The sequence below is a fragment of the Indicator indicator genome, chromosome 13, assembly GCF_027791375.1.
Source record: "Indicator indicator isolate 239-I01 chromosome 13, UM_Iind_1.1, whole genome shotgun sequence".
Lineage (NCBI taxonomy): Eukaryota > Metazoa > Chordata > Aves > Piciformes > Indicatoridae > Indicator > Indicator indicator.
Genome location: NC_072022.1, coordinates 12806137 through 12822346, shown reverse-complemented (window position 1 = coordinate 12822346; position 16210 = coordinate 12806137). Strand labels below are relative to the sequence as shown.

The 16210-nt window shown below is 40.6% G+C and overlaps 1 protein-coding gene across 1 annotated transcript in view; it reads right to left on the bottom strand.

Moving 5' to 3' along the window:
- Positions 1 to 16210, bottom strand: part of LOC128970856 (glypican-5-like) — a 371775-nt gene that overhangs the window by 93342 nt on the left and 262223 nt on the right. Inside the window, exon 8 of the mRNA XM_054386218.1 lies at positions 251 to 401. Within this exon, the coding sequence (XP_054242193.1) occupies positions 251 to 401 (151 nt within the window). The remainder of the gene's footprint in view (positions 1 to 250; positions 402 to 16210) is intronic.

The following is a 16210-nucleotide window of genomic DNA, read 5'->3' as shown; positions in this document are numbered from 1 at the left end:
AAAGCTACTATACGGTCTCCCTGGAGCAAAGTTAAGTTTTCTATTTGCCTGCCAGGTGTTAAATTATACTGGGTTACCGTCTATGCCATTCTATTTTTTACTGCAGCTCTTCACAGATTAAGATTTGAATTCTTTGAATTTAGTAGGATTTTGACAGCAATTCAAGCTGTGTAAGTCTTAGCTCTGTCCACCTGATTGTGACATCTGCGAGTTTCTAAGCTCTGTATACGCCCATAGAAACTGTATTTACCTGCTGTGTGAATCCTGTCACCGGATCCTTGACAGCCATCTTCATCATCACAATCCCCACTTGACTCCATCTCTTCACTTCTTCCATCCCCACTGCCGGCATCCCGGGAAGCCCATCTTTCCAGTTTTAATTTTGCCTTCTCAGCATCCAGCTAAAATGGAAGAAGAAAAAAGGAGCAATGGTTAGAATATTTACACAGTTCCTACCTCTCATGACTAAGCTAGGTTTATAAAGCAACAAACACTTTCTCATTCACTTTCCAGAACTGCTCCTCAAGTTGGAGGTTTTCTCTGGCAGTGATGTCCAAATATTTTACAATAACAGACTATACCATCAAATTTTCTCCACACCATATCATCACAGGGAGCTCTGGTCCTCTTTCAAACGACAGTTTGGAGATCACCACTTAATTATGGTACAATCTCCCAGCTGAGTACTTATTTTGGATAATTTACAATTGAAGACCACAATCTACTTGACAACCTTTAAAGAGAAGATGGTATTTGCTACTTTTCATTATGGGCTTGGTCCCTTGGAAATCTTGGCCCTGGATATGATGTTTAAGACTGTGTCATTTAAGATGTCTGTCCCAACTGTAAGTTGTTGTTTAAATTTACCTTGAAATAAATGTCTTGGATTGAGTATAGAAAAAAAAAGCCTTTCCTAGAATAAATCTGAATGTATCATATCAGGTCACACTTGCTTTAACAATACATTTACTCTCCAAACTCATCTTTTTGACCTTTAGATAACACTTTCTCCTTCTGCCACCATCCACAGCTGCCTACCATTAGTATGTGGGAATTTTGCAGTTCACTGCAAGTTCAAAAAAAAGCCCAACCATTCCGTTATCAGTGAATTCAAACCCAGCCTATCCCGGAAACAAGGGCAGCACTGTTCAGAAAGAAATGGGGTAACTGGCTTAGACCAAAACATTCTGCTATAAGGCATTTGTCAAGCAAGGATGATTCAGAAGAAACCTGAAGCCGCGCCCCACACCTGAGAGGAGCACCCACTTGCTGAGCTCCTGTTGAAGCTGTGCAATTTTGGCACAGTATTTCAGAATCGAGGTGCTCCACATTGCTTGGAGGTCTCCCTCCTCAACAGCTTGTATTTGTTGTCGCTAGCACAAAGGATGCTTCACAATATTAAAGAAAATGGGAGAGCTTCTGCAGAGAAAAGCTACAGCAACACAGCTTTCCCTACAGCCCAGTGGCAGGGAAATACCCTGATGTGGAGTGGATTTTTTTCACAAGCTGGCCAAATTGCTTTAGTCACTATCGAGTTCCCATTCCCCCCTACCTATCGCCCCCATTTTGTAAATCACTACCAATTTCTTTTCTGAATCCTGTTGGAAAACTACACAGGGGGGTGTTGCTTTTGTTTTTAAGTGATAGAAAGAGCAATTCCACTATTTCCGATCACTTCCTTTACCTTGCAGAAACTCAGCCTACAATACATATGAACTTTGTTTTGAAAGGCAGCAGCTTCTTTGTCTCCTTTTCGGAGTTACAAAAACCTTGTTCATGTTAGCTCTGCTTGTATGGCATGAGGAGGAGTGATTAGGACCTGTTCTTCTAGTTCCGTGGAGATATTTTAACCAAATGGATAGACTTTGTGATGCTTCTCAAAGTCTCCCAGATTCTGGGCTCTCCAATATCCTTCACCACAAGTGTGTTCCCCCCAAAGTGTTGCAGATCCATTTCAGGCTTTGTGATCTAGTTTATCCCACAGGACTGTGATTATTCTTGGTACAGAGCAAAACTTATCTTAAAATGTAGTTACTTTAAAGACTCAAACACACTTCACACTAAAAAGGAGGTGGGCTGGGACCTGGGGGAGGAATTGGGAGTGCAGGGTTAATACAACTGTATGAAATGGGTTGAAAGGATGATGGATGCAGCAAATTCTCTGTAGTGGGAAGCTTTGTGTGATAGTCTCCTTCTTCAGACACTGTGAGCTGCCACCCTCCACTCTGGGGCTGACAAATGTTTGGATCAATGTAGCAAAGATCCCATTCTATATAACAACAGATGCCAAAACTTCTACATGGCAGAACTCAGGAAATTTTTCACTATTTTGCTGAAAAATATCTGTTTGCTCATTCTGGAGACACAAATAACTTCACACTGCAGTGGGAAGATCAGTAAGTGAGAGGAGAGGGTATGGACACTAGTGGGGAAGTGCATGAAACACTCTCTAATTGTTACTTCATGACTGTTTGTTATAAACAAGTTGCTTCATGTTGCGCCTCATTATTCACAAGCATAAAGACTGATGTCATGGCAATACAAAACAACATTTTGTTAAACAGTTGGAAGAATTTGCCTATTAGGGAGAAAGATAACTCAGTTCTTTCACCGATTTATTGTGTCCTGACCATATGAGAGAAGACTCATTCATTCTGAGTTATAATCCTTCAGAATGAAAAGAATTGGCCTAAGTGGTAAGCAGAGCAGACACAAAATTCAATAAAGGCGTTTAATGACTGTTGTCAGTCAGAGCAGAAATGTTCACTGCCTGCTAAGGCTACTCCTTTTTTTCAAAAATTTGATTTCATTCAGTGCCCATGGCTCAGTCCTGACCTCTGCTCAAAACAAGCAATTACATGAACCAAATGTGCATCACTTTCCTGGGCAAAGAAACAAGCTCAGCTTCTCAACATGGTGCACAGCAGCATTTTACAGACTTCTGGGCTCTTGGTGCCTGCACTGCAGAAGAAGATTAGCTGCAGCCTAGATCTGCATCTCCTGTCCATATTAATGAAGTTATAACTCAGCTCTTTCTTTGCTTGCCAGTACAGAGGACCATCAAATCACACCCTCTACTTATATACCAGTTCCATATTACCACTTAAAGTCAGCTCAGGTGTGGTCTACAAACCCTTTTCACCATGTACACCATTTCTCAACCTCTTCCAATGCCTTTTGCATCTGTGGCTACCATTCACCCAAAATGTGGGAGCAGAACAGATCTTTGTGCAGAGATAATGGTTTATCTATAAATGAACCCATTGCAGGAGATAACACAGCATAACCACTTTAGTGAGGAGCTCCACTCACATTGTGCAGCCCTGTTGAGAAGGCAATGTCACCACTGCATTGTGACTTGTGATCTAGCACCCTGCTCTTTTCCAAATTTTGAAGGAACACTTGTCCTTTGCCTACTGCCACACCTTGAGTACTGTGTCCAGTTCTGGGCCCCTCAGGTTAGGAAAGATGTTGAATTGCTGGAGCATGTCCAGAAAAGGGCAACGAGGCTGGTGAGAGGCCTTGAGCACAAGCCCAATGAGGAAAGGCTGAGGGAGCTGGGGGTGTTTAGCCTGGAGAAGAGGAGGCTCAGGGGAGACCTCATTGCTGTCTACAACTCCCTGAAGGGAGGTTGTAGCCAGGTGGGGTTTGGTCTCTTCTCCCAGGCAACCAGCACCAGAACAAGAGGACACAGTCTCAAGCTGCGCCAGGGGAGGTTTAGGCTGGAGGTGAGGAGAAAGTTCTTCACAGAGAGAGTGGTTGGCCATTGGAATGTGCTGCCCAGGGAGGTGGTGGAGTCACCATCCCTGGAGGTGTTCAAGAGGGGATTAGATGTGGCACTTGGTGACATGGTTTAGATGGTCATGAGGTTTAGGATGACAGGTTGGACTCGATGATCTTTGAGGTCTCTTCCAACCTTCTTGATTCTATGATTCTATGATTTTAGCAACATCACTAGTTTAGTGCAAGAGCAAAGTGTATGCTGGCATTTCTCCATCTCTGTTTTTTCTTAGAATCATAGCAAACTTTCTCAAAGGCCCGAGACTGTACTGAAATAGCACAGAATGCATCAGGATGGACAAGGATGGTGTGGCTTTAGAAGAAGATCATAATAAAGGACATCAACCTTTCACCTTTTATTAAGCTCTGCTGGGTCCAGAAGATGGGTGGGACAAGCAATGCCTGTAATGCTTTGTGGCTAGGGGAATTAAGAGGTCCCAGCAGAGGAGATGGAGGTCCCACAAATGTCCAAGGCATCTTTATAGGCAGCCATGATCTGTTAAAAAGCTTGGACGATTCTCCTGGCTGCTGCCACCATCAGTAAAACTTTCTGCTTCCCCACAGATGGTTTGTAGAGAGAATCACATTCCCTTGCTCATATTTAACACTGGAGATCAGAGACTGGAGTCAGTCTTGGCATTTCTATTACTGCTTAAACCCCACTCTTAACAAGCCTCATTTTGCTGACTTGCTCTACCTGCTGATGAACAATGCCAGCCAGCCATCTCTGGCAGCTCTGCATAATAGTTCCAGCCTGGGACTGCAGTGTCTTGATGCTGAAAATTGATGCTTTGGTTAAACAATTGCAACGGATTTAAAGCTGGGCACTGGAGCTTGTACATTTACCTTCACAAACACTGGAATCCTAACAGCTTAAAAATTAAGTCTTCAAGTTCTTGCCACATCTGAAATACAATGGTTTGGTTTTGTTAGTTTTTTTTTTTTTGTGTGTGTGTGGTTTTTTGTTTGTTTGTTTGTTTGTTTTAACTCATGAAAAAGTTATATAAATAGATCAATAAGATTTGTACAGCCCAACTGAGAACTGACTCAAATCAGGAATTTTCCCAGCTGCAACAGGCTTTGGCTCAGATTCACAGATCTCTAAAGCATTTTTGGGGAACTTGCTGTGGGAAAGCTTTAGTGTCTCTGATTCAGCTGAAAGGTAAAAATTACATACTACTATTCAGCTCTGAGTCAGATACAGATGACTACCCTCATGCATTTTATTTATCCTAGCAAAGGCACCAACCTTAAGTGACATTAAAAAAAGAAAGTTCTGCTGAGGTATGGTTTTACGGAGAAGAAAGAAGTCATATGAGAATGGTTGCTTCCTTCCTTATTAATACCTGATGATGTAGCACACACATTTCTGGTTGTATAAAAGAGTCCTTCAGACTTCATAGGTTTCAGAGACTATGTGACACACAACCCCTGAGCTTTCTATGATGAATTTAACCCTAATTCTCACTTTGACCACAGATGTGGTAGAATATAAATGTATTATCCTGCTTTATCATGAAGGCATGTTCCACTTGAATGCTTTCACATATTAATTAAATAATAACTGTTTAGCTCTGTGAAGACTACTCGATGAAAGTGCCAATTTCAATCTGTTTCACTGATTAGTCTATTTTCTGAGGGTTCATATAACAATGTATATCTGAGGGGATGACTCCAAGCTGTAGGATAATAAACTCATTTCATCAGAAAATAGGTTTTTATAATTGTATTTTGCACCACAGTTTCAGACTTTTCAGGTCAGTGAACCCAACAATGAAAATCTAAGAGAATATACTTTTTGAATAAAGCTACTTTAAAGTTGTGTGCTTGGAATATTCCGAGACAAATCCTATGCAATAATTGTTTCCTGAGGGATTTGGTAATTAGTTTTCTGTATGATGGATTTCAGCTTGAATGCTTTTCCTCTCTGAAAAGACAGCTTTGAGGTGAAACCTGACTTCTGTCCACTCGTCATGTGAGCACACGTATCACTTGCTGGTGTTCTCACATTGATCAAAAAATGGCTGATTATATACTGCATTTAGAAACTGTAAGCTAAGCATGATCTTTTCTCAAGGCACTTACAAGTAGCTGCCTTTTAAAAAGTGCTTTAGTGACATCAGTATGATTTGCAGAGACAAAGCATTTTGCCAGCTTATGCACAAGTAATGCACAAAGCCTTATCTTGAAAAGAGTCATAAATGACTCAATCCTTCTGTTCTTTTTTCTTTCCCCCTCAAAATAAAAATAAAAAATCCTTTCTAAATCATTATTAGGTCAGAAATGACTACAAATGAAAAGGACAATCTGCCTTTGTTTTTAGCCTATTATATACATTTTTTGTTAGGGGCTGACATACTGCTTTAGGCATAAAGCTGCATTTTACTGGTGCCTTGTGACTGAGAAGATGTTCTGTCATTCCACAAAACAATAGCAACATAACAAAATTTAGACATAACTGCCATATATATGCTTATTCCTAGTGGGTCCTCTCCTTTGAGATAACATTTATGGTTAATTTTCCTCCACAAATGCTCTCAGCTCCTTTTTAAAAGCATTTAGCAGCTGCTTTTGCTTCTTCTCTTCACATTTATCTATCATTCATATATTATAGTATAAATAAGCAAGATGAACTTGTCTTCAATTTTTTCAGACATTTTCTTTGGTGTCTTTGCTTCTATTTCATAGAAATCCAAGACATCTTAATGCATTATCCTTGTTTAGTTTATTCAGAAAGTAGTACAACTCAGGGAGGTAGCACCCAACTCTTAAATCCCTATTTTACCTAAAGAAAATAGACATCTAACCTCCCGCAGCCCCTGACACTTCCAGAAGGGTTTCTTCTGCTGTATTTACTCAGATCCTTACAATAACCTTTGCATAACACATTTTGCTTTACAAGTCACCTGCATAGTATTAGAATAATTTCACTGAACAGCTATAAATAATTTATGCAATACAGTTAAGGACTGACAATGGGTTTAGAATTTTATTCACGTCTCTCCTGACTAGACCTTTTCCAGCTAGGGAATTGGACCAACATTGGTAGATTCCTTTGCTTCATGTTTTTCTCTCTAGCCTAAGTATCTCACAAATACTTACACTGATGTTTGTACTTCTTGTCTGTGGCAATGCTCCTAGTAGCTATACATGTCTAAACTGAAGAATGAAGACTGTCTTCAAGCACACAGAAACGTGCAGAGTCCAAGCCTTGGGTTACACATACCCACAAAGTGCAGATGGACACCCTGCTTTCCTTCTCTGCCTCACTGTATCTCCACTTGAGCTATACACAGCATTTTGAAAGCCCTTTCTCCTATTTATTTAGTTAGTTAATTAGTTAGATAGCTATTTTTCCATTTCCTTTACTTTGTTCTACCACTAAGTTTTTCAGGCTGGCTGGGAGCACTTTCAGTCCTGAAATGGCCCATGCCTACAACCACCATGCCAGTTCTGTAACTACACAAACACTTTTCCTTCTGTATTTGTGACACTGCAGCTCCACTGCACTGTGGCACTGCAGCTGTCTTTCGGATAAATTTGAGAAGTTTCTGGTTAAATTGTATTGCAGAGATGACGCAGAGCAGAATCTGAATTACTCTAAATACTTTAACTCTTACCCAAATATTGAAGCAGCTGCCACCCCCTGCCAAAGCCCCACTGATCCTGGTTCCACAAGTGTGGGGCAAAAGTGCTTAATGTGGAGGGCAGTCCATGCCCCTGGGGCTGTTCCTCCCCTCCTCAGCAGTGGCAGGGGTCCAGCAGAACAGGATCACATGGCGCAACAGGCTCATAATACCCAACAGCAGAAGGAACACAGTGACATGAAGTTTCTTTGGGATCATTACATGTTGTAGGGGAAATGACAAACCTGCTTCTAATGTGTTTTATGTGCTGTTTTTCATCTTCTGCTTCATTCTAGAATTCTTTTGTTCTAACTACTTTAATTATTCAACCAACTCTCTTACTGTGTTTCTGAGCACCTTCAGTATAAGCTGTACATCTTTTAGAAAGGTCAGGACTTGCTTTCTGCCTTTTCCGTCATTTTCAAGCCAAATAGCTACTGGAATTGGTGTTTTATTTGTTTTAGTTTGTTCTTTTTGCCCATTAAATTACTAATTACTCCTTTCTAAAACAGCATCATACATTTAGGTTCTTATGGGTTTAGTGGAAGTTTCTTGCGACCATTCCATCATTGTCTCTATATAACTTTGCCTACTAATTTTGTGTCCCTAACTTCCCACATACAAGCTCTCTTTCCAATCCTCTGTCCTCGAGGCTTTGTATTTGTGTAAGTCTGTCTTTACCCCTGACTATCTTTTGTTCTCCTGGTTTATCCAGATTGACTCATTACTCTCTTCCTCGTATTTTTATTGCCAGATGACACACCAGATACTTAAGGATCCACATTTTCATTTATCTTTGAATACTTTCCATTTCCCCTCTGTGTCCTTCCTCCAAGCTGTCTGTTTCTCTTTGATTTCCTGGATAGTCCACTGCAAATCCATACACCACAGTAGAGAAGCTAAAAGCAATTATTTTTCTCATGGCTGATTACAAGTTTAATAGAATTATTTCATCAGGAATCTAAGATGCTTTTTAGAGATTCATCCTGTTACACTGCAAGACTAAGTCTTCTGGTTTTTTGATGTTTATGGTTTCTGGTTTTCAACTGATTACTAAAGGTGAGCATATTTCTAGAAAAGTGCTAGCACCATGATCATCTTAATATTTGTTGAGTTAAATTCCATAAGGTACATACATTCTCATATTTACTGATTACACTGTGACACAGGAATGTGCACTCGTGGAATCCTATTGCTATCAGCAAAAGCTTCATAATAACAGTTTGAGAAAACTGTCATCAAAAAATGATTAACTATGAATAATGTAAAGGGAATACAAATGAGAAAAACTACTTGCTGTAGTTAAAGGTTTGTTTTAGCCAAGCACAACAGCTGTTTAAGGAGAATTAACAAAATTTAATTTGAATTCACTAAGACTGTTGGGTCAAGGAAGCAAACAGACATTTCTTGATGTCTTAATCTTGGTGTTGGGCTGTCACTGTTTGGTATTATGTCACAGAATCACAGAACGTTTTGTGACGCACCAAAGAAGCTCTTTCTGATCTGTTATCTACTGTGCCTAACTTAGACACAGTCCTTGGTTTAGTCCCTGCCACAGGCATGAATTTCACCTTTAGGCAGTTAGCTTGGCATAGTCTCTTCCAAAAATAAAATCTGCTTTTTAAATTGCAGTACATGTAGTCTGAAAACAGAGTATATAGCTACAAAACATATCATGTTACATTAAGACCTTCTGCATCTTGTTGAAGTTAAAAAAAAAAAGGTAAACAATTGTAATAAAAAAGCAATGTAAACATTGCAACCTTTTGGTGAAAAGTGTGCAGGAGTTGATTGCAAAAGACTTGAGACCCTTCAAAACAGTTAATTCTTGGGACAGTGGCTGTTTGATGCAACAGCTTCAGAGGCAAAGGGTTGCTGAGAGTGCCAACAAGGTGCTCAGAATGATGGTGCCAGCAACTCTTGTGATGTGTCCCTTTGCATGAGAAATGGGACCACGATGGCTCTAGAAGTGCACAGATGAGATGGATGATGGTGCTGTCACCAGTGAGAGCTGCACTTAGTTTTAGTGATAATCACAATAATGCACAAGACCAGAAGGCAGAATTCTCTGCAAGGGTGAGTGGCTGGGAGATGAACATTTGTTTCTGCCACACTGCAATGGAAAGGCACAATGCCAGACCTGGCGAGCACTGCCTCCAGTGCTCTCACAAATGAGTCTGTTCTGCATTGCTTACAACACCATTTCTCCATACTTGGAAAGGAGGAGCATTAAGAGGGATAACTTTTGCAAGGGGTTAATACAATGACCAGAAAAAATGAAGAGTGTTCTCTGCATGACCATGGCTCACTTCTCCTAGCACAAAGAGGATTGGAGGAATATGATTACTGTCTATAAATGTATTTAGCCTTCCCTTCAAATGTGGAGAGATCTCTTGAGAATAAAATTAGCACAGAAATAAAAAAGGGAAAAAACATGCTTTTTAACTATTGGAGTTAGGAGTTTGGTGCCAGCCTCCCAAGAGGAAGACAAAGACTGAAATTCTCAACAATTTGCAAGACCTGGATGAATAAATTTGTGAGCAAAGTTGCCTGTGATGTCAATGAGCTGATGTGGTATTTCAGGAGGTTTTGTCCAGACTTCCATCCTGTGTCTCAACTACACTCTGCTAGTTTCTAATATTAGAAAATTGATTTGTAAAATCAAAATCAGAAACCAGAACCACTCCCATTAGCCATTAGGAGTGTTATTTCCTTGCTTGTCTGATTTCTATATGAGAAAATTGTGTCTGCATATCAAATTGTGTCCATTCTTCTAGGCTAAGAGTGAAGCCTCTTAGTTGTGCTTGAGGTCAAAATGTTGCTCAAAAAAATGTATTAATTATTGCTGGTGCTTAATGTGGTTTACAAATGTCCTATTTAACTAGGAGCTCTGACTCATCAGGTTTTAGATTTCTAGTAATAGTCAGGGACCTTCTGTCTGATCAGTCTTGGGCAGTGTAAAATGAGAAGTGCCTGCAATTAGGAGGCTGGTTGCACTCCATCAGCCCTGGAATGGCAACCTTCTGATAAGCTGCATGTTTTTATGGGTTAAGTGAGTAAACATTGGCCAATCTAAATTGTCTGAGGAACAGAGCCAACTTTTCTCATTGCTTTGTACTGAGACAGCAATTACCTTTTTTATTTGCTGAAGGAAATGTTCATGACATGCTCCAGTGCATGTTAATTCTGTTCCATGTTCTTGGATAATTACCTGCTTTCAAGCTCTGTCTTGGTGAAGATCATTTTCATAGTATGAAGAGCTTGACATGACATTGGAAAGACTTGTGAACAATCAAAGCCTTTCGTTATTTGGCAGTGCTCAACCGACCTAGGCTTGGATTTGATGTTTCATGTTAGAACATGACAGAAGCAGTGGTCTGTTTAGTCTCCTCCACAATAAATCCCAGCAGCCGAGCACCAAAATACATCATGGAATAAAGCATGGAAAATATGGTAAGAAGATGGATAATGATGTTTGTCATCCATTTAACATGTATTGATGTTGGGAGCTAAATCACAAATTATTGTGAAAAGCTCTAATAACCCGTATTTTAAAGCAATCGCTGTGTCCATGTGCCACCAGACTTATCTGAAATCTTCAGTATAACATTTCTAAATGTGTTGTATTATTTAGGTGTCACATATGCATGGAAAAGACAGGATTGAAGCCTATGCCGCTATAAAACAGCAAATTGAACTTTGTGGAGGTGATCCAATTTATTCCATGTGAAGAGCCAGCCCAGATATTTTTCATTTGTCAAAGCATGGTGCTGTAAAGAAACAGACAAATGCATTCCATGCCTTGTGAATAAGGCAGAAGACAAGACTCTCTCTTTCCAGATGCCATACTCCCATGGTTTCAGGGTAACATTTGATGAGATATGATTGGATGTTTTTACTAAGTCATTTTTATTTAAGAAGGGAAGAAGAGAGAAGAAGAGATACTTCTGCTAGCAGCAGCTGCCACTGAGGCTTCTTTCCAATGGCTTTCCTTTTCATTATTGGCTTCCCACAGACATTCTCTGATGTGCCACAAAGATTGAGTCTGTGCCACAGTGCTTTTACCAATGAGTCTCCTCTCCTCACAGAACTCAGGAGCTGTTATATTTGGTTAAAACTGGTGAAAGGGTTAAAAAAATATGGAGGGAGTGGAGTGGCAAGGCTGGCAGGCAGTGACACAGCACAGAACAGGATTGGAATAGGCACAGCAAGCATAAAAAAGGTCAAAGCATCAGTCTTTGTGGATGATCATTTGCCTATTGCCTTCTCAAAACCCACAAACAGGATAATCTGATCACATAGATCAAAAGCTCTCTCCTGGTGCACCAGGGAAATTGATAACTGCATTCTTCTGTAGTATATATACCTATAATTCAGGGACAGGAACTGGCCCACATTTACCAGAGATGTAAAGTAGCTTTGAAAGTCTTTCTTTGTATCTTGTTCACACTGTAAAAAGGAATTGCTGTTTCCAGGGAGAGGACTGAAATGCTCAGAACAGGGCTCTAGACTTGTGCTACCAGCACTTCACTGCAGAATTCATTTAAGCAGTTTCAGCACATACATGCAATGCTCATTTGTCCTGTTGTTTTACAGTTATTATTTCAGAACGTTTTCTCTACAAGTGACTAAGTTCCTATTTAATCAATTAGGATAATTTCCACTGAAGTCTCTTCTGAGATTTCTGAAGTTTCTCCATTCCATTTTTCATGTCACTAATTTTTTTTTTCACTTAATTACAGTTCAAATAATCACCCTCTTTTCTCCATTGATGGGTCTAAATTAGATTCTACACTTGTACAGCTTTGTAGACCTTACCTAAATTTCAAGCAGTGTTCAAGAGGAGTAAAGAAAAGAGGTCAGCTTTACTACAGATAAGAGATCTGGACTTGAGCTGGCTTTTGTTATAGTAATGAGACCTAGTTTAGAATAGGTGAAAAAAGCAGCAAAATTGCCTGAGAACTACCACAGGATGGTATCATCTTTCCTGCTTAAAGATGGCCATCAGATCAGTTTGGCATGATTCTTTCTCAACTTGAGCATGATTCTTTGCCACTTCTGCTTGAACGTATTATTGTGTTTTACAAATGGAAACTCTTCTTACATTGGTGGCTGGACCCTTTTGGACCCTTAGCAGCTCTACCCAAGAAAAGGTTTTCTCCTTTGATTAACTTACATTGAAGGCTGCAAGGACCATTCAATCACCTCACCTATTTCTCTTCCCCACCTTAGACCTCTGAAGCAAAAAACTGACCTACTTTTTCATTTTGCTCTACTACAGCTTTGGCAAAATTCTGAATCTTTACGCAGAGGAGGAACCAACCACAGTGATCTCACCACTGACCATCAGCAGGTTCCCCCCCAGTCGGGGAACTCTAGCTGAACCAGTCAACAATATATCGCTCTGGATGAGATAGTGGACTGGAAAAGCTTGAACATTTTAATGGGCAGCTATGCTATTGAGGAACCATTTAGATTGCTCCAAGAAAGCTCATATAACAGAATCACAGGATGGTGGGGGTTGGAAGGGACCTCTGGAGATTGCCCTGATAAAGCAGGTTTACCTAGAGCTGTTTGCACAGGATCACACCCAGGTGGGTTTTGAACAGCTCCAGAGAAGGAGACTCCATTACCTCTCTGGGCAGCCTGTTCCAGTGCTCCAGCACCCTCAAAGAAAAGTTGTTCCTCATGTTTAGACGGAACTTCCTGTGCTCCAGGCTGCATTTAGAGAAGCCCATGTGGGCTACATGCCCTGCCAGACCTGGCATACTGCTGACCCTGGCCTCCTCTCAGTGAGAGAAGAGGTACAGCTATAGTGTGAACTGCTTTGCTCCCACTTGACTGGCCTGAAACCACAGCAAGTACCAGTAACCACACACATGGATAAGCTGTTGCCTTCAAAGAAAAAGCTACAAGTGAGAGATAGAGAGGTTTAGCACTGACAGCAAACGCTGAACCCAAAGCAGCATTCTTTCCTGACAAGGAGCTATCACTGAAATGAAGAACAAGCTGTGGCGTGTCTCACTTACATACCAACTCAGGAACAGCCTTGCTTGCTATACATTCAACCCCACAAAGGCTCACGTATTTACATGCAGGAAGGTACAATTATCTGTGATGACAAAGGATGAGCTAAGCAAACAAAGACAGACTCCTTGCACTTGTCTCTTCGTTCTACGTGCGAGCAATCGCATTACGCAGCCTTGATTCTGCCTTGGGCATTTTCCTAACGATGAATCAGGCAAAAGAGGGCAGAGATGGCATAAAGAGACCATGAAGAATGTACACCTATAGTACACCTCAGCTGCGCCACTGCTTCCTTCCCTTCCCAACAGCTCAGGCATGGCTGTGCTGAGGCCTGGCAGCAGCACATACCCCAACACTGACTTCAGCAAACTGAAGAGCCATGGGAATGACTACTATATCTGGGGGAGTCGTTTGGTCCAGGTCTTTTAAGTATTTCTGAGCTAATTTCTGAGCTATATTTAGCTGCTGAAACATAACATGAAGTATAGCAAAAAACCCTGCTGTGTATTTGATCATCTGATACTAATTATGCACGAACAAGAAGGAATCTATCTTTGCTTTAACTTCAAAGACAAGGCCATGCTTCTTACTGTCAAGAAGGTAAGACTCACAGCACTACTCTGTGATTACAACTGCAGGGGCACATGCCCAGCAGGAAATGGAAGGCAGCTGGAAAGGCTCAGCAAGCACTAATGTTTCCTCTCTCTCTGTTCTCTTGCTCTCATGTAAGTTACAGGAAGAGTATTGCTATTTATTCAGATTACTCTGATATTGTGAATGACTGACTACTGAATCAGTCCGCTCATCATTTTCAGTTAAAGTCATCTCAGAAAACTTTCCCTTAGCAGTCCCAGGCTCTTTCTGTGTTGTTCTAGGGCTAAGCATGGAGGCATGGTCACCAACACACACAGAAGCACACAAAAGAGGATTCTGCAAGCCTGATCAGCAAAGCAGGCAAACAGCAATTGTAAAAACCATAGTAGAATCTACCTCCACCATAAGACCTCTATGTTGTGTTTGAAGTCACCTTCCCCAGAGCTTTACCTGGGCTTGTGTTTGACTGTAAGCTCTGCAGGGACTGCCTACTCTTGTGAATTTACTACCACGAGAGAGGTTTGTTCTTAGTCGGTCCCTTATTCCTTCCGTAATAAACATGATTAATTGTAATAATTGAAAGGATGCCCCCCTTCTTTTTTGTTCTTTCATTACCGTACAGATGGTAGTTGGATGTTACTGGGTTTTGTTAGTGGTGGTTTTTTGTGGTGTTTTTTTTTTTTAATTTCTCTGTGCTGGGTTTTCTTTTTAAGTCTGATCTCACCACCTCTCCACCACCATGTGTGCGTACCTCAGAGAAGTAAGTGCAATTTGAAAAGGGGAAAGGTGCTTAATTGTGCCCATGTTGTTCATCACATTTCCTCTTACCCTCTTTCTTGTGACACACTTTCCTTCAGGTAGGTTATATCATGACTACACATACTGCAGCTCCTATTGTGAATATTTAAAAAGGTGGTAACCTAGTTCTCATTCCCTTCAGATGGCTTTTGTTAAAAGGTATGGCAATATGGAACCATAATGACAGACATTCTTGTCAATTTTTATTCTATAAAAGGCTTGGATTAATATGAAGCACACAGCTGAGGTATCTGTGTTTTGAAGTGCTTGAGAAACTCTCATAATTGCTGCAATCTGTTGTGCCTCTCAGATCTATCTGTGAAGGTGTTCAGCATGGTGTATGTTTTGCTGATGAGCTACTCTTTGTCTTGAAGAAATGTTTTATCTTGTGTCAGATATTACAGCTGCTGATATTTAAATGTTTAAGAATGGAAAACGAAAGCTGGAGTACTAACAAAAGAATGAAAGCAGTTATGGCAATGGTTGTTAAACATCATATGGTGGTGTTTTATTATTTTAGTATTATGTTTTGTTTCTCTCTTTTCTGTTCATCAGCCAGGAGCCCAGGATTTTTCTTTCAATAGATCCTCAAGTCTAATTCTTTCTAGATAAAGGCACTTTATTGCCAAGTTAACTGTGCTCCTGTGGTGTATGTCCATATGTTTTGTATGCTCTTTCTTGGATCTACAGTGGATGTCTCACATTAGTGGCCTCTTTCAGAAGGTAGCATTTCTTAAAGATTTCCCTGAATGGTCTCGATACAGTGGAATATACTGCAATAACTGATTTTCCTCTCTGATTCTTCTTAGCATTTTATCAAAAATGGGAATTGATCTTACAACATGGGTGGAACTACCTTTGGAGCACAAAATGTTTATAACCATGTTAATTGTATTAACAATAAATCATACCTGCGTTATCTCCACAGTAATCTAACACTGCCAGTGTAGAGCAAACCAAGTCACTGTTTATTTGCTTTGCTGTTTCTAAGGAAGGGGTAACTAACTGAAGGAACAATATTTTGCTCTAGTCTTTGTGAAATCACCCTTCTCCCTGTTTTACTTCTCCCATGCCCTCCTGATTAGTAATGCGTATATTAGATATACACACTTGGGCTTCTCCTCAGACATCCATCCCATCCCTTTATTCCACCTCTATCAAGCTTCCCCAGGCTCATGTCTCCATTCTCCTCTCAAATCACTCTGTGGCTATTTCTCCCCACTTTATCTGATCTCACATTCACACTTCATTCTGCCCACTCTCCCTGCCTGCAAAGCCTCCATCACTGCAGCGTGCCTGTCGTATCTGCTCTAAGTCCATTTATTCAGCTACGAAAGAATGGGATCAGCACTTGGGATGCTGATCTAAGTTTCTGCTTTCATTAA